The 25,696-nt window shown below is 43.0% G+C and overlaps 3 protein-coding genes and 1 pseudogene across 3 annotated transcripts; 2 read left to right on the top strand and 2 right to left on the bottom strand.

Annotated features, from left to right (window-relative positions):
* Positions 1-7,984: 7,984 nt before the first annotated feature.
* On the top strand, positions 7,985-8,781 carry LOC139421267 (hemoglobin embryonic subunit alpha-like; annotated as a pseudogene).
* A 1,613-nt stretch (positions 8,782-10,394) lies between these two features.
* On the top strand, positions 10,395-11,049 carry LOC139421266 (hemoglobin subunit beta-like). The gene is made up of 3 exons (XM_071171967.1): positions 10,395-10,486; positions 10,596-10,818; positions 10,921-11,049. Exons 1-3 carry the CDS (start codon positions 10,395-10,397, stop codon positions 11,047-11,049), a joined length of 444 nt encoding a protein of 147 aa, XP_071028068.1.
* A 1,735-nt stretch (positions 11,050-12,784) lies between these two features.
* Positions 12,785-13,556, bottom strand: LOC139421263 (hemoglobin embryonic subunit alpha-like). Its single transcript, XM_071171964.1, has 3 exons — positions 13,423-13,556; positions 13,111-13,318; positions 12,785-12,913 (listed from the first exon to the last, which is right to left on the bottom strand). Exons 1-3 carry the CDS (start codon positions 13,554-13,556, stop codon positions 12,785-12,787), a joined length of 471 nt encoding a protein of 156 aa, XP_071028065.1.
* An 8,737-nt stretch (positions 13,557-22,293) lies between these two features.
* LOC139422530 (hemoglobin subunit beta-1-like) lies at positions 22,294-24,675 on the bottom strand. Its single transcript, XM_071173687.1, has 4 exons — positions 24,584-24,675; positions 24,307-24,427; positions 22,578-22,667; positions 22,294-22,422 (listed from the first exon to the last, which is right to left on the bottom strand). The coding sequence occupies exons 1-4, from the start codon at positions 24,673-24,675 to the stop codon at positions 22,294-22,296; spliced, it is 432 nt and encodes a 143-aa protein (XP_071029788.1).
* Positions 24,676-25,696: the final 1,021 nt, after the last annotated feature.

The following is a 25,696-nucleotide window of genomic DNA, read 5'->3' as shown; positions in this document are numbered from 1 at the left end:
CGGACTGTGGCCCGTCCTTAGAGGTTCCGCACTTTGGCCCATCGTTGGAAGCTCCGGACCGTGAACCGTCGCTGGAAGCTCTGGACTGAGAACTGTCACCGGAAGCTCTGGACTGGGAACTGTCGCCAGAAGCTCTGGATTGTGGAGGCGCACTGGAGACCTGATGCGTGGGACCGGTATAGGTGGCACAAGGCTGATTACACACACCTCAGGGCGAGTACGGAGAGGAGGCACAGGACGTACTGGGCTGTGGATGCGCACTGGAGACTTGATGTGTGGGACCGGTACAGGTGGCACCGGGCTGATGACACGCACCTCAGGGCGAGTGTGGAGTGGAGGCACAGGACTTACTGGACTGTGGAGGCGCACTGGAGATCTGATGCGTGGTGCCGGCAATGGTGGTACCGGGCTGGGGACACATACCTCAAGGTGAATGCGAGGAGCAGGAACAGGACGTACTGGACTGTGGATGCACACTGGAGACCTGATGCGTGGGACCGGTATAGGTGGCACCGGGCCGATGACACGCACCTCAGGGCGAGTACGGAGAAGAGGCACAGGACTTACTGGACTGTGGAGGCGCACTGGAGGTCTGGAGCGTAGAGCTGGCACAACCCGTCCTGGCTGGATGTTTATTTTCGCCCTGCAAATGCGGGGCGCTGGCACAGGATGCACTGGGCTGTGCAGACATACCGGAGACACAGTTCACAGAACCTGCGCAGGATATCCTGGTCCAAGGAGGTATACTGGAGACCAGGAGCGCTGAGCCGGCACCATCCGTCCTGGCTGGATTCCCATTCTAGCCTGGTCAATGCGGGGAGCTGGAATACAGCACACCGGGCTATGAATGCGAACTGGAGACACCATGCGCATCACTGCATAATACGGTGCCTGACCAGTCACACGTTCCTCAGCACGCCCGCTCTGCAACGCTCTCAATGCTAGCACTTCTCTCCGGAATCTTGTGTTAAGCTCCTCACTTGCATCGAGCTCTGGTTCAGCCCTCGGCTCCGCCGACCACTCCGTATGCACCCCCCCAAAACTTTTTTGGAGCTGCCTCTCGTGCTTGTCTCGTTGGTACAACTCCTCGTAATATCGCCGTTCTGCTTTCGCTGCCTCTATCTCCTCCTGAGGACGGCGATACTCCCCCAGCCTGCGTCCAGGGTCCGGCTCCATCCAGAATCTCCTCCCAGGTCCATTCCTCCTGACCACGCTGCTTGGTCCTTAAATGGCGGGATCTTCTGTCACGTTCGTTATAAGGATCGAACCAAGGTGCAGCGTGGTATGCGTACCTTCTCTTATTTAAAAGAATGAACACCAAACAAACTAACAAAATAACAAACGAAACGTGAAGCTATACAATATAGTGGAGACAGGCAACTACACATAGACAAGATCCCACAACAGAAAGTGGGAGACAGGGCTGCTTAAATATGATCCCCAATCAGAGACAACGATAAACAACTGTCTCTGATTGGGAACCATATCAGGCCAACATAGAAATACAAAACCCCTAGACCTACAACAACCCTAGACATACAAAACCCTAGACATTCAACACTAGAGTACCCACCCTAGTCACACCCTGACCTAACCAAAATCTATAGAAAACAGAGATATCTAAGGTGAGGAGGGAGGAGGAGGAAGAAGGGAGGAGGAGGAAGGAGACGTGTTCTGTCACCTAGAGATGAACGTGCATCGGTGCGAAAAGTGCAAATCAATCCCAGAACAACAGCAAAGGACCTTGTGAAGATGCTGGATTGAGGAAACAGGTACAAAAGTATCTATATCCACAGTAAAACGAGTCCTGTATCGGCATAACCTGAAAGGCTGCTCAGGAATTGAGTGTACAGTATGTAAACTTCTGACCCACTGGGACTGTGATGAAATAAATAAAAGCTGAAATAGATCATTCACTCTACTATTATTCTGACATTCGAAATTCTTAAAATTAAGTGGTGATCCTAACTGACATAAAACAGAGAATTTTAACTTGGATTAAATGTCAGAATTAAATGAATTGTGATAAACTGAGATTAAATGTATTTGGCTAAGGTGTATGTAAACATCCGACTTCAACTGTACATCGATTTTGGGAATTAATAATATATACCCATTGATTCTTAAAGAATACAACTTGTAAATGCCTCATGAGATCAGTTCAACCGTCATACCCAATAAGAACCCAACATATAAGCTTGTTTGACTCTTTTACTCTGTTTGCAAACAATTTAAATGTAAACAGACACTGCATAGCCTCAAAACATGGTTAAAACTATAATTTTGATATCATGGATAGTCAGTCCTTGCATCCATAGCTCTGTCTACGATTTTGAGAATGGTCACATCTCTCTATGCCCATCCCTCAGCTTTTTACCAAAACAGACCATGACTACTTTGTCATTGTTTCAACTAAGGATTCTAGCTTTATCCAGATCAACATGAGATACATTTTTGTTTATTAATAACAATAAATCAGTTAGTCAAAAGAACCCTATAAAATACATTTATCAGAGGAACCTCCTGTCCTTTGAGTTTAGGAAATTGTATTTTACAAATACTATCAATCCATTCATAATATATACATAGTCCTTAATTAGCCTAATTATCTAATATATATTACTTTGTTATATCAAATCGTTTTTTTGCATTTTGTTTATGTGTTCCTATGTCAAATAGTTTTTTCAATCTTGTTTATCAACCCAGGACTCTGATGGCACAGCTGGCGCTGCAGTACAGCGCCCTTAACCACTGCGCCACCCGGGAGGCCCCTAAAACTCGTTTTTCAACCACTCCACAAATATCTTGTTAACAAACTATAGTTTTGGCAAGTCTACTTTGTGCATGACACAAGTCATTTTTCCAACAATTGTTTACAGACAGATTAGTTCACTTATAATTCACTGTATCACAATTCCAGTGGGTCAGAAGTTTACATACACTAAGTTGACTGTGCCTTTAATAAACAGCTTGGAAAATTCCAGAAAATTATGTCATGGCTTTAGAAGCTTCTGATAGGCGAATTGACATAATTTGAGTCAATTGGATGTGTACCTGTGTATGGATTTCAAGGCCTACCTTCAAACTCAGTGCCTCTTTGCTTCACATCATAGGAAAATCAAAGAAATCAGCCAAGAACTGAGAAACAAAAATGTAGACCTCTACAAGTCTGGTTCATTCTTGGGAGCAATTTCCAAATGCCTGAATGTACCGCGTTCATCTGTACAAACAATAGTATGCAAGTATAAACACCATGGGACCATGCAGCCGTCATATAGTGAGTGTCACGTTCGTTATAAGGAACGAACCAAGGCATAGCGTGGAATTCGTACATTCTCTTATTTAAAAGAATGAACACCAAACTAACAAAATAACAAACAAACCTGAAGCTATACAATATAGTGCAGACAAGCAACTACACATAGACAAGATCCCACAACAGAAAGTGGGAAACAGGACTGCCTAAATGTGATCCCCAAAACCCTAGACATACAAAACCCTAGACATACAACACTAGAGTACCTACCCTAGTCACACCCTGACCTAACCAAAATCTATAGAAAATCAGTAGGACGTATTAAGGTCGTGTAGTACCCCACCCCCCCAAAAGGTGTGTACTCCCGGCCGCAAACCTGAACCTATAGGGCAGGGTCCAGGTGGGCATCTACCTTCGTGGCGGCTCCGGTTTTGATGCAGCCCCCCCTCTTCACATATCTTTAAAACTTTTTACAAAACCCTAGACATACAACACTAGAGTACCTACCCTAGTCACACCCTGACCTAACCAAAATCTATAGAAAATCTATAGAAAACAGAGATATCTAAGGTCAGGGCGTGACAGTACCCCACCCCCCCAAAAGGTGTGTACTCCCGGCCGCAAACCTGAACCTATAGGGCAGGGTCCAGGTGGGCATCTACCTTCGGTGGCGGCTCCGGTTCTTGATGCAGCCCCCCCTCCTTACGCTGATCCTTCCGCTTTTGTGGAACCGGACCATGGATCATCTCCGGAGGCTCTGGACTGAGGATCATTGCCGGAGGCCCCGGGGATCGTCACTGGAGGCCCCGGACTGTAGCCCGTCGTTGGAGGTTCCGGACTGTGGCCTGTCGTTAGAGTTTCCGGACTGTGGCCCGTCGTTGGAGGTTCCGGACTGTGGCCTGTCGTAGGAGGTTCTGGACTGTGGTCCGTCGTTGGAGGTTCCGGACTGTGGCCCGTCGTATGAGGTTCCGGACTTTGGCCCGTCGTTGGAAGCTCTGGACTGTGGCCCGTCACCGGAAGCTCTGGACTGGGAACTGTCGCCGGAAACTCTGGACTGGGAACTGTCAACGGAAGCTCTGGACTGGGAACTGTTGCCGGAAGCTCTGGACTGGGAACTGTCGCCGGAAGCTCTGGACTGGGAACTGTCGCCGGAAGCTCTGGACTGTGGGGGCGCACTGGAGATCTGATGCGTGGGACCGGTACAGGTGGCACCGGGCTGATGACACGCACCTCAGGGCGAGTGCGAGGAGGAGGCACAGAACGTACTGGACTGTGGAGGCGCACTCAGGAAGGAAGAAGCCACTGCTTCAAAACCGCCATAAAAATGGCAGACTACAGTTTGCAGCTGCACATGGGGACAAAGATCGTACTTTTTGGAGAAATGTCCTCTGGTCTGATGTAACAAAAATAGAACTGTTTGGCCATAATGACCATCGTTATGTTTGGAGGAAAAAGGGGGAGGCTTGCAAGCCAAAGAACAACATCCCAACCGTGAAGCAAGGGGGTGGCAGCATCATGTTGTGGGGGTGCTTTGCTGCAGGAGGGACTGGTGCACTTCACAAAATAGATGGAATAGAGGAATATTATGTGGATATATTGAAGCAACATCTCAAGACATCAGTCAGGAAGTTGAAGCTTGGTCACAAATGGGTCTTCCAAATGTACAATGACCCCAAGTATACTTCCAAAGTTGTGGCAAAATGGCTTAAGGACAACAAAGTCAACGTATTGGAGTGGCCATCACAAAGCCCTGGCCTCAATCTTATAGAAAATGTGTGGGCAGAACTGAATAAGCGTGTGTGAGCAAGGAGGCCTACAAACCTCACTCAGTTACACCAGCTCTGTCAGGAGGAATGGGCCAAAATTCACCCAACTTATTGTGGGAAGCTTGTGGAAGGCTACCCAAAACGTTTGACCCAAGTTTAACAATTTAAAGACAATGCTACCAAATACTAATTGAGTGTACAGTATGTAAACTTCTGACCCACTGGGAATGTGATGAAATAAATTAAAGCTGAAATAATAATTCTCTCTACTTTATTGTAACATTAAAATTTCTTAAAATTAAGTGGTGATCCTAACTGACATAAAAAAGAGAATTTTAAGTTGGATTAATCCTCTTGGATGTAAATCAATGAGTGCCGGTGTTCTTGATGTCGTCCATATTCTACACAGCTCGCTCGATGCCGTTCAGCACAGTGATGCCATGCCTGGCAACTGTTTTATTGCCCATGATAGCCGCTGCACTGTTTAAGTCTCCAAAGGTTCCAAAGTACCTCTGAGTCCATGGATATACAATAAGACACCTGGGAAATACAAATTATATTATAAGATACATAATATAAATTAATCAATTTCATTCAATGAATCCATATAAATATAGTTATTAGGATGAAACTACAAAAACTATTACAGTGGCTAATATTTGGTAGCTGTTGAGACAAAGTGTGCCCTCATCATCAGTACGATTTCTCTAAATTTTGGAGCTGTTCTTCAGCACCACCAAGTTCATCCTGACCATCGCTGTCTCTATGCTGCATCCTGACCGATTAGCGGAGCTGTCCTTTCAGCACAACATTTTCACAGTCTAAAGAGAATCCTTGTGTTGTCGTGTTATGGCCAAATGTTGACAAAGTATAAGCTTAAATTGTGACAAAGGCTTTGACCCTACTGTCCAGCTCTAAAGTGTTGTGGACTCCTGTTTTCATTCTGTTGAGAATGGGAGTTCACTCATTGTTGTTGAATATCCATATCTCCAGGGGCCAGGGGTCTTCAAAATTGTCTTGCCCTGTCAAACCGGCGACCCAAGGAACCCCATAGGAAGTTAGCGGGAAAAAAATCCACATCTTGTCTTATGATCAGGTGAATGATACACTATACTGTATATACAAAAGTACACTACATGGACAAAAGTATGTGGACACCCCTTCAAATGAATGGGTTCAGCTATTTCAGCCACACCCGTTGCTGACAGGTGTTTGAAATCGAGCACACAGCCATGTAATCTCCATAGACACACATTGGCAGTAGAATGGCCTTACTGAAGAGCTCAGTGACTTTCAAAGTGGCACAGTCATAGGATGCCACCTTTCCAACAAGTCAGTTTGTCAAATTTCTGCTCTGCTAAAGCTGCCCTGGTCAACTGTTAGTGCTGTTATTGTGAAGTGGAAAAGTCTAGGAGCAACAATTGCCCAGCCGCAAAGTGGTAGGCCACACAAGCTCACAGAATGGGTCCGCCGAGTGCTGAAGCGCATTACGCGTAAAAATCGTCTGTCCTTGGTTGCAACACTCACTCTGGAATTCCAAACTGCCTCTGGAAGCAACGTCAGCACAATAACTATTTGTCAGGAGCTTCATGAAATGGATTTCCATTGCCGAGCAGCCGCACACAAGCCTAAGATCACCATGCACAATGCCAAGCTTCGGCTGGAGTGGTGTAACGCTTGCCAACTCTGGAGCAGAGCAGAGGAAACGCATTCTCTGGAGTGATGAATCACGCTTCACCATCTGGCAGTTCGTCTGACTAATTTGGGTTTGGCAGATGCCAGGAGAACGCTACCTGTCCGATTGCATAGTGCCTACTGTAAAGTTTGGTGGAGGAGGAATGGGTCTGGGGCTGTTTTTCATGGTTTGGGCTAGGCCCCTTAGTTCCAGTGAAGGGAAATCTTAACGCTACAACATACATACCTTCTAGACAATTCTGTGCTTCCAACATTGGGGCAACAGTTTGGAGAAGGCCCTTTCCTGTTTCAGCATTACATTTCCCCCATGCACAAAGTGAGGTCCATACAGAAATGGTTTGTCGAGATCTGTGTGGAAGAACTCTGACCACAACCTCACTGAACACCTTTGGGATGAATTGGAATGCCGACTAGCCCAAATCAGTCCCTGACCTCACTAATGTTCTTGTTGCTGAATGGAAGCAAGTCCCCACAGCAATGTTCCAACATCAAGTGGAAAGCCTTCCCAGAAGAGTGGAGGCTGTTCTTGCAGCAAATCATTCCCATGTTCGATGAGCAGGTGGATACATACTTTTGGTCATGTAGTGTCAATGGCAAGGAGAAGTAATCAACATTTCAAAATGAATATATATTAATTTGGTAGATTGTTTTTAATTATGTTGACCTCCTCCGTTATAGGTGGAAGAGGAAGTGTAAACTCCAAACACATTTTCGCTAAAAACAGCTGTTTAGCTGGATAAACAAAGGAATGTCCAAGTCAAGAAAGCTTAACAGCAGCCAGCAGCACTTGCGGCACTAGCCTATTAGCAGGTCCTTTTTCAAAGCATAGGTCAGATTCTCCAGTGAGTGTTATTGGGCTCAATATTAGGAGTTGAGAAATAAAGTTGACATAATAAAAAAAATGTATGCTCCTCTTTTCTACTCTCGGTATGCCATTCAACATTCGTTTATGCTGTTTTGCCAGCGATATTCATAACATTCTAAATAAAATAATAATAACAAATCCACTAAAAGAAAGAAGAAAATAACGGTTGAATAACCTTGCCATACGCCCATAACTTTTTTTTATCTATACTTGGCTGTGTGCCATGAGTTGTAAACAACTAAGATGGCACGCTATGATAAGAGATAACCAACGGGTCTCTTTTGGAGGTGGTTTCTGGGCAGCAGCATTGTGCTTGGGCAGATCAGACAATACACAAAAAGTGCCCCGAAAGAGTGAGCTCTATTGAGTTGGTTGGCAGCAAGTCAAGAAGTTGAAGCAACAATGAGTCTCTCCGCTAAGGACAAGGCAATTGTCAAGGCCTTTTTGGCAAGGTTGACGGCAGGGCAGAGGATGTTGCCAACGAGGTGCTTTCCAGGTAATTACAATTATTGAATTATTAATACAAGTAATTGATCAATACAAGTATTTAAGACATTTTAATTACTTGTGAATGGTTGAAAATTCCTTACCATACACGTGCGTAAAAATGGAACTCGCACATGCAAATCAAATTAAACAGTGGGGTCATATAGTACAACGATAAACATGCCACGCTTAACCGACGTATGTTTTCAACCTCCCAGGACGCTGCTGGTGTACCCCCAGACCAAGACATATTTCTCCCACTGGAAGGACCTGAGCCTCGGATCTGCCCCGGTCAGGGGCATGGGAGGCGTCCTGGATGCCATTGGGAAGATTGACGACCTTAGTGCTGGTCTTCTTATACTCAGCGAGTTGCACGCCTTCATGTTGAGAGTGGATCCTGTCTACTTCAAGGTTAGTAAATAGTTAAAAATGCACTTGTTTTCTTTCTCACTGGTAGATTTTTTCCATTAGCAACCGTCCAAGTTTGAATACTGTAATAGCTTAATGTATGGATTTCAATTTTCAGAAACATACTCGTGAAATATGCTTCTAATAATGTTTCTGCTCTTTTTTCACATCCCCAGATCTTAAACCACAACATGCTGGTGACGCTGGCCATGATGTTCCCTGACGACTTCACCCCTGAGCTGCACGTGGCCACAGACACGTTTCTGGCCCAGCTGGCCCTGGCTCTGTCTGAGAAGTTCCGTTAAGCAATGAGACAGATTTCCACTTTACAATCTTTGTAGGGTACCAATTGAAATGAAAAGTTGCAATAAATGAATCCTACGGATCGAATCTGAAACGTTGTTGTCCTTGGTGATTAATCGTAGGCTATATGTGTTTTAATGTTTAGTTACTTATTTATTTAATTGATAGACCTAGATTATTGATATAATTATTGATGATTGAAATAATAACACAAATATATCCACTATCCACAAAGTTGAAAACTACTCCACTGTGGGTCCACATTGTTTTTTTTTCTTTCGTTTGTTCTACTGTATTATTGATTGTATGTTTTGTTTACTCCATGTGTAACTCTGTGTTGTTGTCTGTTCACACTGCTATGCTTTATCTTGGCCAGGTCGCAGTTGCAAATGAGAACTTGTTCTCAACTAGCCTACCTGGTTAAATAAAGGTGAAATCAAAAAAAAATGCCATTGATAGTAATAGCAATTACTTTAGTAATAGGTAACCACCACCTTCATTATCATTATTATCATCATGATCATCATTATCATTATTAGGCTACCATTATTGTATCACAATCATTATGACTGTACGTTGTTGTTTTTATCGCACTGCTTTGCTTTATCTTGGCCAGGTAGCAGTTGTAAATGAGAACTTGTTCTCCACTGGCCTACCTGGTTAAATAAAGGTGAAATAAAATTAAATACAATACATGATATGACCTTACATCCTTATGTGATATATGTCATTACTGTTTGTCTTCTGGAGACCTGCATTACCAGTATTTAGACCAGGTTATTATTTCATGAAATAATCAATAAGCCAGAAGCACTGGTCTTGGATCAGATTTCTGACCCAAACTTTACATGAGAATGGCCCAGCTCTTACAAAGATGACTACAATAGGTAATTTATTAGGTTAGTTTGCACCATTTAATATTATACAACTTCATACACCAATCATTATTTAAATAATTGCTCAAACGTGCACTTACTTGAAAAAACATAGGCACACACATCTTGATATCGTAATTTTAAGTCATATTATTCAATAAAATACTATAGTAAAAAAAATGGTATTGTGAATGAAAACATGCTTTATCATCAAAAAAATGTAGATTAATAAAAGGAAAATAAATTATTTTAAAAAACACTAAAATGCATGTTTTATTAGGCCTAAATCAAATAAAATAAAAGGCAGGCAACATATTTTCTTTATCGGCTTTTGGCAGAACTTTTTTCTTAATTTGACTTTCTGAAAAACAAAGTGTTAATTATTTGTCTATACACGGCAGTCACGGGAATATTACACTGTCCATGTTTCCACCAACGCCACTTAAATCATTTCAAATATGAATTGGTAATAAATAATGATGATAATTAATGAATGAGCATAAAAGGCACATGAGAACTATCGTCACTGTCTTGGTGATTTGTTCCTTTCGGTCGTTGTAATCTACAGTAGGCTGGCGTGGTACTGCAATGAATTTCTACAACCATTGTTAACCCAGCCCACTCAAAACAGCTAGACCAATAGTTGGCTTTTGGTGTGGAGACAAAACGCGTATATAAGCTGTCCCTTCAGTAGCATGAACAGTACATATCATCTTGAGTGATACATCACAAACGTCAATATGGTTCAGTGGACAGACTTCGAGCGCAAAACAATCCAGAGCATCTTCGAGAAGATGGACTACGATGACGTGGGCCCCGCGGCTCTTTCCAGGTCTTTGCTCTTTGTCATGCCTCCTTAAAAATAGGCCTACATTTACATTTGACCTCGTGCATATTACATGATTAATGCAGTCACTCAAAATCCCATTATTCACTTACAGGTGTCTGGTCGTGTACCCCTGGACCCAGAGGTATTTCGGTAACTTTGGAAACCTGTACAACGCCGCTGCCATCCAGGGAAACCCAATGGTCGCCGCTCACGGAAAGACCGTCCTGCGCGGACTGGACCGGGCTGTCAAGAACATGGATGACATCAAGGCCACCTACGCAGAGCTTAGCGTGCTGCACTCCGAGAAATTGCGCGTGGATCCCGACAACTTCCGGGTAAATTAGTTATACTTTTATACTTCACAAGGTCATATTCTACTCTCAATAGTGTGCCAGAATGCATTTTTATACATGTCAATTTTATTTTTTATTTTGCAGCTGCTGGCTGACTGCTTGACTATTGTCGTTGCTGCAAGAATGGGTGCTGACTTCACCGCTGACGTCCAGGGTGCTTTCCAGAAGTTCCTTGCTGTCGTGGTGAGCTCCCTGGGCAGACAGTACCACTAGAGCGTTCAACAGAAACAGAGCAACATCCAGCGCCCTGCATTGCATGTATCATAAATGTATCGATTCTAAAGGGAAAATAAAGTGCTAAATCGAAAATATATTTGTCATCGCTTTCATTATGTGTTCGTTTGTCAACATGTATGGCCTACATTAACATCTATTTTAAACAAATGAAAGGTCCACGTCAATAGACCTACATCTTTTTTTGTGGTTTATGTAAGTCTAGAAGTTGTGCAGCTTATTTCTACTGGTACGCCTCCAATCAAATCAAATGTATTTATAAAGCCCTTCTTACATCAGCAAATATCTCAAAGTACAGAAACCCAGCCTAAAATCCCAAACAGCAAGCAATGCAGGTGTAGAAGCACAGTGGCTAGGAAAAATTCCCTAGAAAGGCCAGAACCTAGGAAGAAACCTAGAGAGGAACCAGGCTGTATTGGGCCAAGTTGGAAGTGCATTTAGATCATAGTTTATTGAGATGCATAAATACACCACATGTAAAGGATTTCCTCCTCTTCGTCTGAGGAGGAGTAAGGATCGGACCAAAGCACAGAATAAAGAATAAAAGAACAGAACTATGGTCAGAACGTGACACCACAGCAAAATCATGATTTTATGGCTGTTTTAAAACGAATTTCCTTTAATTCTACGTAGTAATGATTTATGTGCGCTATTTGATCAATTGATTTATTGATTCAATCTTTGCAAATAAATAATATGAATTGATTATTTACCCCTATGTTTTTATTTTATTCTGTAATAGGGAATATTGTAACCATGTGTTCAAGCTTATCAAATCAAAGTTAATTTCGCGCTGTCCTTTTGGAACCATGAAGGCTCTCCAATCTGTTACAATAACACTCATCAAGATCTGTTGCTTAAGCCTAATAGTCTTACTCATCACGTATTATTATTATTACAAATAGAAGATTAGCACTTCTCACAATGGTGCTCGTTTAGTAAAGTTAGATCAAAGCTGAATCAATGTCTCGTAAGATCACATAACGATGAATTATTATTTTACATAACAGAACCAAATATAATAGCATAGCATAATAGGCCGATAGGCTAATGTTACTGTTGCACCAAAAACACTTCATCATTTCTAATGAGATTTTAGAATGGTTAGCTGAAGCTGAATAGTACAAACAAAACAAAACAAAAAGTATCATGCGCCAAAACTCAACGGGATATATGCTTTGATTGAAACAAAATACAAGAAAGGCTTTAGGTCTGTTAACACCATCTGCTCTAAATAGTCATTCAACAAGATCAAAATACATAGACTATTTCCATGAAACTAATTAAGACCTATCAAATTATTGGAATAAAGACGCAGTTTTGCCGGTAATAACTATCATCCACGATTGACAGTGATGATGGCCTATTTTGAAATGAGGTATGCCTAACTTAGTGTTTGAGGGAATTACAAATATAAAATGTTCTTGAGACAACATGTGTGGGCATAAGCAGACGTTGCAATTGAAAGATGCATGTTATAACAGGGCTCTCCAAACCTATTGTGTTTGTGTCATGTTTAATTGATGCATAATGCTAAGCCTGGCTGTTTTCGCCACACAATTGTTTACATTGCAAAATCCGCTTTCCCTTTAAATAAAAACGATCAAGATAAACAGTTGTTGATGACGGTATTTTTATTCCATGATTCATATCATACAACATGCGCAAATTTATGATCAACACAGAAAACCGAGAGGATTTATCTTCTCGCCTTTTAACGATACTTCTCGGAAAGCGCCAGGGCCAACTTGGCGAGGAACTTGTCCACAGACACGTGCACCTCAGGGGTAAAGTCGTCAGGGAACAGCATGGCCAGCACCACCAGGATGTTGTGGTTGATGATCTGTAGATGTAGAGGGAATAGATATATTATTATCAAGCGTTTTAGGCCCAGTCCATATGCAAAATATAGTGTTTCTGAAGATTCAATTGGAACCTTCACAAAATACATACATAGGACTCAAATTTGGACACTGTTGCCGCTGTGATATTTTGAGAAAGGGTGAATCGTTTTATTGATTCAGTAAGTTATTTAGTCACCTTGAAGTTGGCGGGATCCACACGCAGCGTGAAGGCGTGAAGCTCGCTCAGGGTCAGAAGACCACCGGCCAGGTCGTCGATCTTGGTCACCGCTTCCAGGACGCCTCCCATGACGGTCAGACCGTGCTTCTTGACGGGAGCAGAGCCGGGGCTCAGGTCCGTCCAGTGGGAGAAGTAGGTCTTGGTCTGGGGGTACACCACCAGGGTCCTGGAAATAAAAACATGTGATGATGTATTATGATTTAACGTGCGTAAATGCACCGCATAACTCTGTTACAGAACAATCTGTTCAATATATAAAGATGTCGTTACCTAGAGAGAGCCTCATTTCCGATGTCCTCTGCTTTGCCAGACACCTTTCCAAAAAAGGCTGTCACGATCTGTTTGTCCTTGGCTGTGAGACTCATTCTAGCGGTTTCTAGGACACAATATATTGCTGGTGCCATAAGAGTGGACACTGGGAGTATTTATATGGTCTGTAAAGATCTCTTTGGCTTAGCTCCACCTTCAACTGGAAGTCATTGGATGTACACAATGTAGAGTTTGGTGATAGCCATCCGTTATGTACCAGCAATATATTGCTATTGCATTATGATCAGTCACAAATGTTACCTTTTACGCACGGATATACAGTATGTGTAAGTGTCATGACGATAGTGCTGGAAAACGGAACAATCATGCTTCAAATTGTCATGAATCTAAAGGCTACATTATGCATGATGCAACAATGTATTTTATACTTCTTATAATATAATGAATACTGTAAGCAGGACGTTTTATGCACAAGGAATGGTCTTTGGAATATGTCTGATTGCTATTATTTTGGCTATTTAGGCGTTCATTTGTTTTATTGACTCATTCATTGATTAATTCGTTTATGTAATCATTCATTAATGAATTGGATAATACATTCATTCAGTAAATAGGCCTACTCCAATGACCAAAATGTACAGAAGGTACTTCTCATTCATCTGACCCTGTTTTGTCAAGGGTGGTACCAAACAAATGATAATGGAAATCTCGTTGGCAAAGGTTGAGTGCCAAGATTGCTTTCTTATCTGTGCAACAGCAAGGCAACACTTGTGTTCACCCCTTCCGGTAAGGTGTGTTGAAGGTTGATTTACATTTTCTCAGTAGGTCAGTAGTTACGGTTAGGCCAGGTCTGTCGTTCAAGTCACATGCTGCTGAATATCTATAGTCCTTACCACGTCGTGCGATGTCACTCAGATTTCCCCACATATAGGTAAATGCATATGTGTGTGCCTTGCATGAGGGTATATCCGGCATAGGCTTTGTTCACCAATATCTAGCCTGATGTCGTAGTAGCAGCTTATAAGGAGCATGTCGCCATTTGCTAGGTGCGTGGACAAAATCGGAGTAATACGTTTTGTCAATAAGAATATTGATTGATTGGGTAAGCTAATACACCTTGCTTGATACAGTGCCTTGCGAAAGTATTCTCCCCCCTTGAACTTTGCGACCTTTTGCCACATTTTAGGCTTCAAACATAAAGATATAAAACTGTATTTTTTTGTGAAGAATCAACAACAAGTGGGACACAATCATGAAGTGGAACGACATTTATTGGATATTTCAAACTTTTTTAACAAATCAAAAACTGAAAAATTGGGCGTGCAAAATTATTCAGCCCCTTTACTTTCAGTGCAGCAAACTCTCTCCAGAAGTTCAGTGGGGATCTCTGAATGATCCAATGTTGACCTAAATGACTAATGATGATAAATACAATCCACCTGTGTGTAATCAAGTCTCCGTATAAATGCACCTGCACTGTGATAGTCTCAGAGGTCCGTTAAAAGCGCAGAGAGTATCATGAAGAACAAGGAACACACCAGGCAGGTCCGAGATACTGTTGTGAAGAAGTTTAAAGCCGGATTTGGATACAAAAAGATTTCCCAAGCTTTAAACATCCCAAGGAGCACTGTGCAAGCGATAATATTGAAATGGAAGGAGTATCAGACCACTGCAAATCTACCAAGACCTGGCCGTCCCTCTAAACTTTCAGCTCATACAAGGAGAAGACTGATCAGAGATGCAGCCAAGAGGCCCATGATCACTCTGGATGAACTGCAGAGATCTACAGCTGAGGTGGGAGACTCTGTCCATAGGACAACAATCAGTTGTATATTGCACAAATCTGGCCGTTATGGAAGAGTGGCAATAAGAAAGCCATTTCTTAAAGATATCCATAAAAAGTGTTGTTTAAAGTTTGCCACAAGCCACCTGGGAGACACACCAAACATGTGGAAGAAGGTGCTCTGGTCAGATGAAACCAAAATTGAACTTTTTGGCAACAATGCAAAACGTTACGTTTGGCGTAAAAGCAACACAGCTCATCACCCTGAACACACCATCCCCACTGTCAAACATGGTGGTGGCAGCATCATGGTTTGGGCCTGCTTTTCTTCAGCAGGGACAGGGAAGATGGTTAAAATTGATGGGAAGATGGATGGAGCCAAATACAGGACCATTCTGGAAGAAAACCCGATGGAGTCTGCAAAAGACCTGAGACTGGGACGGAGATTTGTCTTCCAACAAGACAATGATCCAAAACATAAAGCAAAATCTACAATGGAATGGTTCAAAAATAAACATATCCAGGTGTTAGAATGGCCAAGTCAAAGTCCAGACCTGAATCCAATCGAGAATCTGTGGAAAGAACTGAAAACTGCTGTTCACAAATACTCTCCATCCAACCTCACTGAGCTCATTCCACTTCATGATTGTGTCCCACTTGTTGTTGATTCTTCACAAAAAAATACAGTTTTATATCTTTATGTTTGAAGCCTGAAATGTGGCAAAAGGTCGCAAAGTTCAAGGGGGCCGAATACTTTCGCAAGGCACTGTACGTGTATAATTGAAGTATATCTCACTTGCTTTTCAAAGGGTGGCGCTGGTGAAACTAATGTGAAGGCTACTCTAACCTCGGCACCTCCACTTCTCTCGACCAGAGAGATAACGAGGAAAGGTGAGCCAATGATTATCATGTTCACAATATGTTTTACCCTTTTTGTTTCCTATCCCATAGCATAACGCGATTAGCCTATTTCGTCACCAAAAGGCAACTAGTAAAATAGCCTATATCTGCATTTTTTATATGCCTACTTATAGGATGGATCCAGCACCATGCCTAATGATAACGCTACACACTTCCTAATGTGTTGTAATGATGTTATAATAATGTTAAAGTCCTCTTGGGTCGTCTTGTTTAAATAGTGTTTCAATTCAGGTGCTTTTCCGAACACTAGGCACGTTGCTCTTCAAACCCATTTGGAATGCCAACGTTCAGCTGCAGTACCAGTAAAAAGCTTGGACACACCTACTCATTCCAGGGTTTTTCTTTACCCAGATGCAGACACAGAAGGCAGATGGTTAGAGTCTTTGTAGTTTATTTATATCCAAAAGGAGTAGGCAAGAGAACGGTCGTGGACAAGCAAAAGGTCAAAACCAGTCCAAGAGGTAAAGAGTGGCAGAAAGGCTCGACGTCAAGGCAGGCAGAAGGGTCAGGCTGGCGGGTACGGAGTCCAGAAAAACAGGCAAGGGTCAAAACCAGGAAGACTAGAAAAAGAGAATAGAAATCAGGAGCACAGGAAAAAACACGCTGGTTGACTTGAAAACATACAAGAAGAACTGGCACAGAGAGACAGGAAACACAGGGATAAATGCACTGGGGAAAATAAGCGACACCTGGAGGGGGTGGAGACAATCACAAGAACAGGTGAGACAGATCAGGGCGTGGCAGTTGTAGAATAATAGTGAAGACATCAAAGCTATGAAATAACATGAATGGAATCATGTAGTTACCAAAAAAGGGTTAAACAAATCAACAGACATCTCAACATCAACTGTTCGACAACAGTTGATGTTGCGTGAATCAGGCCTTCATGGTTGAATTGCTGCAAGGAAACCACTACTTAAGGACACCAATAAGAAGAAGAGACATGATTGGGCCAGGAAACACGAGCAATGGACATCAGACCGTGGAAATCTGTCCTTTGGTCTGATGAGTCAAAATGTGAGATTTTTGGTTCCATCCGCCATTTCTTTGTGAGACTTGTGATTCCCACTGTGAAGTATGGAGGTGGTGTGATGGTGTGGGGGTGCTTTCCTGGTAACACTGTCAGTGATTTATTTAGAATTCAAGGCATGCTTAACCAGCACGGTTACCACAGCATTCTGCAGCGATACTCCATCCCATCTGGTTTGCGCTTAGTGGGACTATCATTTGTTTTTCAAAAGGACAATGACTTAACACAGCTCCATGCTGTGTAAGGGCTATTTGACCAAGAAGGAGAGTGATGGAGTGCTGCATCAGATGACCTGGCCTCCACAATCACACAACCTCAAACCAATTGAGATGGTTTGGGATGAGTTGGATTGCAGAGTGAAGGAAAAGCAGCCAGCATATGTGAGAACTACTTCAAGACTGTTGGAAAAGCATTCCAGGTGAAGCTGGTTAAGAGAATGCCAAGAGTGTTGAAACCTGTCATCAAGGCAAACGGTGGCTCTTTGAAGAATCTAAATCTATATTTTGATTTGCTTAATAACACTTTTGTTCTTACTACATGATTCCATGTGTGTTATTTCACAGTTTTGATGTAGAAAATAGTACAAATAAAGAAAAACCCTTGAATTTTATTTTTTTATTTATTTATTTCACCTTTATTTAACCAGGTAGGCTAGTTGAGAACAAGTTCTCATTTACAACTGCGACCTGGCCAAGATAAAGCATAGCAGTGTGAACAGACAACACAGAGTTACACATGGAGTAAACAATTAACAAGTCAATAACACAGTAGAAAAAAGGGGAGTCTATATATACATTGTGTGCAAAAGGCATGAGAAGGTAGGCAAATAATTACAATTATGCAGATTAACACTGGAGTGATAAATGATCAGATGGTTATGTAAAGGTAGAGATATTGGTGTGCAAAAGAGCAGAAAAATAAATAAATAAAAACAGTATGGGGATGAGGTAGGTGAAAATGGGTGGGCTATTTACCAATAGACTATGTACAGCTGCAGCGATCGGTTAGCTGCTCAGATAGCAGATGTTTGAAGTTGGTGAGGGAGATAAAAGTCTCCAACTTCAGTGATTTTTGCAATTCGTTCCAATCACAGGCAGCAGAGAACTGGAACGAAAGGCGGCCAAATGAGGTGTTGGCTTTAGGGATGATCAGTGAGATACACCTGCTGGAGCGCGTGCTACGGATGGGTGTTGCCATCGTAACCAGTGAACTGAGATAAGGCGGAGCTTTACCTAGCATGGACTTGTAGATGAGCTGGAGCCAGTGGGTCTGGCGACGAATATGTAGCGAGGGCCAGCCGATTAGAGCATACAAGTCGCAGTGGTGGGTGGTATAAGGTGCTTTAGTGACAAAACGGATGGCACTGTGATAAACTGCATCCAGTTTGCTGAGTAGAGTGTTGGAAGCAATTTTGTAGATGACATCGCCGAAGTCGAGGATCGGTAGGATAGTCAGTTTTACTAGGGTAAGTTTGGCGGCGTGAGTGAAGGAGGCTTTGTTGCGGAATAGAAAGCCGACTCTTGATTTGATTTTCGATTGGAGATGTTTGATATGGGTCTGGAAGGAGAGTTTAGAGTCTAGCCAGACACCTAGGTACTTATAGATGTCCACATATTCAAGGTCGGAACCATCCAGGGTGGTGATGCTGGTCAGGCGTGCGGGTGCAGGCAGCGAACGGTTGAAAAGCATGCATTTGGTTTTACTAGCGTTTAAGAGCAGTTGGAGGCCACGGAAGGAGTGCTGTATGGCATTGAAGCTCGTTTGGAGGTTAGATAGCACAGTGTCCAAGGACGGGCCGGAAGTATATAGAATGGTGTCGTCTGCGTAGAGGTGGATCAGGGAATCGCCCGCAGCATGAGAAACATCATTGATATATACAGAGAAAAGAGTCGGCCCGAGAATTGAACCCTGTGGCACCCCCATAGAGACTGCCAGAGGACCGGACAGCATGCCCTCCGATTTGACACACTGAACTCTGTCTGCAAAGTAATTGGTGAACCAGGCAAGGCAGTCATCCGAAAAACCGAGGCTACTGAGTCTGCCAATAAGAATGCGGTGATTGACAGAGTCGAAAGCCTTGGCAAGGTCTATGAAGACGGCTGCACAGTACTGTCTTTTATCGATGGCGGTTATGATATCGTTTAGCACCTTGAGCGTGGCTGAGGTACACCCGTGACCAGCTCGGAAACCAGATTGCACAGCGGAGAAGGTACGGTGGGATTCAAGATGGTCAGTGATCTGTTTGTTGACTTGGCTTTCGAAGACCTTAGATAGGCAGGGCAGGATGGATATTGGTCTGTAACAGTTTGGGTCCAGGGTGTCGCCCCCTTTGAAGAGGGGGATGACTGCGGCAGCTTTCCAATCCTTGGGGATCTCAGACGATATGAAAGAGAGGTTGAACAGGCTGGTAATAGGGGTTGCGACAATGGCGGCGGATAGTTTCAGGAATAGAGGGTCCAGATTGTCAAGCCCAGCTGATTTGTACGGGTCCAGGTTTTGCAGCTCTTTCAGAACATCTGCTATCTGGATTTGGGTAAAGGAGAACCTGGAGAGGCTTGGGCGAGTAGCTGCGGGGGGGGGGGAGCTGTTGGACGAGGTTGGAGTAGCCAGGCGGAAGGCATGGCCAGCCGTTGAGAAATGCTTGTTGAAGTTTTCGATAATCATGGATTTATCGGTGGTGACCGTGTTACCTAGCCTCAGTGCAGTGGGCAGCTGGGAGGAGGTGCTCTTGTTCTCCATGGACTTCACAGTGTCCCAGAACTTTTTGGAGTTGGAGCTACAGGATGCAAACTTCTGCCTGAAGAAGTTGGCTTTAGCTTTCCTGACTGACTGTGTGTATTGGTTCCTGACTTCCCTGAACAGTTGCATATCGCGGGGACTGTTCGATGTTAGTGCAGTCCGCCACAGGATGTTTTTGTGCTGGTCGAGGGCAGTCAGGTCTGGAGTGAACCAGGGGCTATATCTGTTCTTAGTTCTGCATTTTTTGAACGGAGCATGCTTATCTAAAATGGTGAGGAAGTTACTTTTAAAGAAAGACCAGGCATCCTCAACTGACGGGATGAGGTCAATGTCCTTCCAGGATACCCGGGCCAGGTCGATTAGAAAGGCCTGCTCACAGAAGTGTTTTAGGGAGCGTTTGACAGTGATGAGGGGTGGTCGTTTGACTGCGGCTCCGTAGCGGATACAGGCAATGAGGCAGTGATCGCTGAGATCCTGGTTGAAGACAGCGGAGGTGTATTTGGAGGGCCAGTTGGTCAGGATGACGTCAATGAGGGTGCCCTTGTTTACAGAGTTAGGGTTGTACCTGGTGGGTTCCTTGATGATTTGAGTGAGATTGAGGGCATCTAGCTTAGATTGTAGGACTGCCGGGGTGTTAAGCATATCCCAGTTTAGGTCACCTAACAGAACAAACTCTGAAGCTAGATGGGGGGCGATCAATTCACAAATGGTGTCCAGGGCACAGCTGGGAGCTGAGGGGGGTCGGTAGCAGGCGGCAACAGTGAGAGACTTATTTCTGGAGAGAGTAATTTTCAAAATTAGTAGTTCGAACTGTTTGGGTATGGACCTGGAAAGTATGACATTACTTTGCAGGCTCTCTCTGCAGTAGACTGCAACTCCTCCTCCTTTGGCAGTTCTATCTTGACGGAAGATGTTATAGTTGGGTATGGAAATCTCAGAATTTTTGGTGGCCTTCCTGAGCCAGGATTCAGACACGGCAAGGACATCAGGGTTAGCAGAGTGTGCTAGAGCAGTGAGTAAGACAAACTTAGGGAGGAGGCTTCTGATGTTGACATGCATGAAACCAAGGCTTTTTCGATCACAGAAGTCAACAAATGAGGGTGCCTGGGGACATGCAGGGCCTGGGTTTACCTCCACATCACCCGCGGAACAGAGAAGGAGTAGTATGAGGGTGCGGCTGAAGGCTATCAAAACTGGTCGCCTAGGGCGTTGGGGACAGGGAATAAGAGGAGCAGGTTTCTGGGCATGGTAGAATATATTCAGGGCATAATGCGCAAATAGGGGTATGGTGGGGTGCGGGTACAGCGGAGGTAAGCCCAGGCACTGGGTGATGATGAGAGAGGTTGTATCTCTGGACATGCTGGTTGTAATGGGTGAGGTCACCGCATGTGTGGGGGGTGGGACAAAGGAGGTAACAGGGGTATAAAGAGTGGAACTAGGGGCTCCATTGTAAACTAAAACAATGATAACTAACCTGCACAACAGTATACAGGGCATATTGACATATGAGAGAGACATACAGCGAGGCATACAGTAATCACAGGTGTTGAATTGGGAGAGCTAGCTAAAACAGTAGGTGAGACAACAGCTAATCAGCTAGCACAACAACAGCAGGTAGAATGGCGATTGATTAGGCAGAGAGGGTCGGATTAACTACACACAGAGCCTAAGTGCGGCTGGGGCCGACAGATAAAACATAAACAAGCAGAATGGATTACCGTGATTAATGGACAGTCCAGCATGCATCAGCTATGTAGCCAAGTGATCAGTGTCCAAGGGGCAGCGGTGGATGGGGCAGGGAAGCTGGACTGGCGAGTGATTATCCAGGTTAGAAAACTAACAATGACCAAATAGCTTGTAGCCAGCCAGTTAGCTGGTTAGCTTCTGGAGGTTCTTGAGTGTGTTCTAAAAATGTAAAGATAATAGCGGTTCCAATGAGTAGGTGTGTCCAAACTTTTGACTGATACTGTCTATGCAAATTCCGCCTACCTGAGGCAAATAAAAGTTAACCTGGGCAACATATTTTCTGATAGACTACGTTACTTTTCCTACGGTAGTGTATTAGAAAAGAAGGAACGTTTTGATATAATTACTATAACATAATACTGATGAATGTATTGATTATTCAGTTGATTAGAATTCGTTGCTGCTTGTGATATTTGACCAAATATACTCTCTCTCGTGACCCCAGCGTCAAAGAGAGGTTTCTCAATCTCACTTAGGCCAAAGGCATAAGAGTTCAAGTAGGCTTGGCTACATTTTCTATTGGCTCCTATTTTACTGCCCCCTCAAACAGAATGAAATGAAGAGCATGGACGTGTGCTCAACAGAATATTTTATTATTCATACAAAATGTATTCTATAATAAAATATGTGTATTCCACTATAGAACATGTCTTTAGTTGTACTGTCTGCCTAGCGCAGAGATGACCACGGTCAGGAACTTCTGCCAGGCCGCTTGGACGTCTGGCGTGAAGCCGCGCCTCATCTGGGAGGCCAGAACAACCGTGAGGCAGTCGCCCAGCAGCTGGGAGAAGGAAACGATTGAAACGTTAATCATTTATTTGCAATAGCAGTATCCTCTTGGATGTAAATCAATGAGGTAAAACGTATTGTTAATTTTGTTTTAGGCACGCCATTAGTACTCATATTATTCATGTCTTTTCAACTACAAAATGTTACCCTGAAGTTGTCGGGATCCACATGAAGTTTCTCAGAGTGCAGAACGCTCAGCTTGGCGTAGGCGTTCTTGATGTACAGTGCCTTGCGAAAGTATTCGGCCCCCTTGAACTTTGCGACCTTTTGCCACATTTCAGGCTTCAAACATAAAGATATAAAACTGTATTTTTTTGTGAAGAATCAACAAGAAGCGGGACACAATCATGAAGTGGAACGACATTTATTGGATATTTCAAACTTTTTTAACAAATCAAAAACTGAAAAATTGGGTATGCAAAATTATTCAGCCCCCTTAAGTTAATACTTTGTAGCGCCACCTTTTGCTGCGATTACAGCTGTAAGTCGCTTGGGGTATGTCTCTATCAGTTTTGCACATCGAGAGACTGAAATTTTTTCCCATTCCTCCTTGCAAAACAGCTCGAGCTCAGTGAGGTTGGATGGAGAGCATTTGTGGACAGCAGTTTTCAGTTCTTTCCACAGATTCTCGATTGGATTCAGGTCTGGACTTTGACTTGGCCATTCTAACACCTGGATATGTTTATTTTTGAACCATTCCATTGTAGATTTTGCTTTATGTTTTGGATCATTGTCTTGTTGGAAGACAAATCTCCGTCCTAGTCTCAGGTCTTTTGCAGACTCCATCAGGTTTTCTTCCAGAATGGTCCTGTATTTGGCTCCATCCATCTTCCCATCAATTTTAACCATCTTCCCTGTCCCTGCTGAAGAAAAGCAGGCCCAAACCATGATGCTGCCACCACCATGTTTGACAGTGGGGATGGTGTGTTCAGGGTGTTGCTTTTACGCCAAACATAACGTTTTGCATTGTTGCCAAAAAGTTCAATTTTGGTTTCATCTGACCAGAGCACCTTCTTCCACATGTTTGGTGTGTCTCCCAGGTGGCTTGAGGCAAACTTTAAACAACACTTTTTTATGGATATCTTTAAGAAATGGCTTTCTTCTTGCCACTCTTCCATAAAGGCCAGATTTGTGCAATATACAACTGATTGTTGTCCTATGGACAGAGTCTCCCACCTCAGCTGTAGATCTCTGCAGTTCATCCAGAGTGATCATGGGCCTCTTGGCTGCATCTCTGATCAGTCTTCTCCTTGTATGAGCTGAAAGGTTAGAGGGACGGCCAGGTCTTGGTAGATTTGCAGTGGTCTGATACTCCTTCCATTTCAATATTATCGCTTGCACAGTGCTCCTTGGGATGTTTAAAGCTTGGGAAATCTTTTGTATCCAAATCCGGCTTTAAACTTCTTCACAACAGTATCTCGGACCTGCCTGGTGTGTTCCTTGTTCTTCATGATGCTCTCTGCGCTTTTAACGGACCTCTGAGACTATCACAGTGCAGGTGCATTTATACGGAGACTTGATTACACACAGGTGGATTGTATTTATCATCATTAGTCATTTAGGTCAACATTGGATCATTCAGAGATCCTCACTGAACTTCTGGAGAGAGTTTGCTGCACTGAAAGTAAAGGGGCTGAATAATTTTGCACGCCCAATTTTTCAGTTTTTGATTTGTTAAAAAAGTTTGAAATATCCAATAAATGTCGTTCCACTTCATGATGGTGTCCCACATGTTGTTGATTCTTCACAAAAAAATACAGTTTTATATCTTTATGTTTGAAGCCTGAAATGTGGCAAAAGGTCGCAAAGTTCAAGGGGGCCGAATACTTTCGCAAGGCACTGTATATACACAGCTCGCTGTGCTGAACAGCTTGATGCCGTTCAGCACAGTGATGCCACGCTTGGCAACTGTTTTATTGCCCATGATAGCCGCTGCTCTGTTTAAGTCTCCAAAGGTTCCAAAGTACCTCTGAGTCCATGGATATACAATAAGACACCTGGAAAATACACATTACATTAAACTATACATCATATAAATTAATCAATTTAATTCAACGAATCCATAGAATTTCGCACACATCTAAAACAAGACTAGAACAGCCAAATTATATATTATCAATATATTTTATTTCCGTGCATTATTATATGCCGACCATCTCAAAGCAAGGGGTCTAACCACTTTGACCTTGATTTTTCCCCAGGTCTCTATGATGAGCTTCCGCTTTTCAACTATGCAGTCAACCATGTTTATCTGTGAGATCTGTCAGTGTCCGGCACTGGGGCGTTTTAATTTCTGTTGAATCCCTCCGACCCAATGGACGAATCAAACTTGGAGGATTCATGCCAAAAACGACATCAAATGTCCATAAAAAGTTAATGGTAATCTATCATTCCTTGCCAACCAGCTGGTCTTATCGACCAACACCATATAGTCATAGTTCTGCCAAATGCCTAAACGGCAACTGAGGTCGACTTATGGAAAAGTTTCACACCGGCAATATGTGTCTCTTTTGTTAGTACCTTATAAAAGCACCATCAAGACGTTTTTTAAAAAACTTTTATTTAACTAGACAAGTCAGTTAAGAAAAAAATCGTATTTACAATCAAGACCTACCCCGGCTAAACCCAGACGATGCTGGGCCAATTGTGCGCCGCCCTATAGGACACCCAATCCCGGCCGGATGTGATACAGCCTGTAGATAACAGTAGTTTTCTATTTTTCAGTGCTAGCTTTGTGAATTACTATAACAAAGACTGGAAATTACCACCAGTCACTGCAAAATGTGGTAGACAGCAAGAATGTTTTGAGAACGAAAGAAGTTGACTTTCTTGAAAGGGACCGAGCTAAAGGGCTGTTTATCAGTGAAGTATAGGCTCACGTTTATCTTGCCATTCTGAATGAGTTCCACCCTAAAAGCTCCAATTGGTTGCCTTGTTCTGATTAGAAACACCCTTTTCTTGGCAACAACCATCTCAATACGTTGAATGTATTGGGCAACATGGTATTAACTGATAAGTAAATCATTTTTTTGATATTAATTAATTGCGGGGTCAGGATTAGAAATCAATTTATTCACTTTAGTCAATCTAAATCAGTCTCGCTCATATAAAATCATACACAATTATTATCCAAATTATTACCCTTTGTTTACGATAATTATGCATCAAATAAATAAGTCATATACCAAATGAAACCTTTTTTGCACTTCCCGGTCACTTTATTTACAAATCTCCGCTAAACATATAATCAATATGTTTAGGCTATC

Source organism: Oncorhynchus clarkii, chromosome 12 (genome assembly GCF_045791955.1).
Source record: "Oncorhynchus clarkii lewisi isolate Uvic-CL-2024 chromosome 12, UVic_Ocla_1.0, whole genome shotgun sequence".
NCBI lineage: Eukaryota > Metazoa > Chordata > Actinopteri > Salmoniformes > Salmonidae > Oncorhynchus > Oncorhynchus clarkii.
This window is presented reverse-complemented; position numbering and strand designations above follow the sequence as displayed.

Coding starts and splice junctions, on each gene's coding strand:
- LOC139421263 (XM_071171964.1), bottom strand. CDS start 13,556: ATGGCACCAGCAATATATTGTGTCCTAGAAACCGCTAGAATGAGTCTC. Junction 13,319..13,422: donor GGAAATGAGGCTCTCTCTAG/GTAACGACATCT, acceptor TTTTATTTCCAG/GACCCTGGTGGTGTACCCCC. Junction 12,914..13,110: donor TGGATCCCGCCAACTTCAAG/GTGACTAAATAA, acceptor CTACATCTACAG/ATCATCAACCACAACATCCT.
- LOC139421266 (XM_071171967.1), top strand. CDS start 10,395: ATGGTTCAGTGGACAGACTTCGAGCGCAAAACAATCCAGAGCATCTTC. Junction 10,487..10,595: donor GGCCCCGCGGCTCTTTCCAG/GTCTTTGCTCTT, acceptor ATTCACTTACAG/GTGTCTGGTCGTGTACCCCT. Junction 10,819..10,920: donor TGGATCCCGACAACTTCCGG/GTAAATTAGTTA, acceptor TTTATTTTGCAG/CTGCTGGCTGACTGCTTGAC.
- LOC139422530 (XM_071173687.1), bottom strand. CDS start 24,675: ATGGTTGACTGCATAGTTGAAAAGCGGAAGCTCATCATAGAGACCTGG. Junction 22,668..24,306: donor GCATCACTGTGCTGAACGGC/ATCAAGCTGTTC, acceptor GGGGCCGAATAC/TTTCGCAAGGCACTGTACAT. Junction 22,423..22,577: donor TGGATCCCGACAACTTCAGG/GTAACATTTTGT, acceptor TCCTTCTCCCAG/CTGCTGGGCGACTGCCTCAC.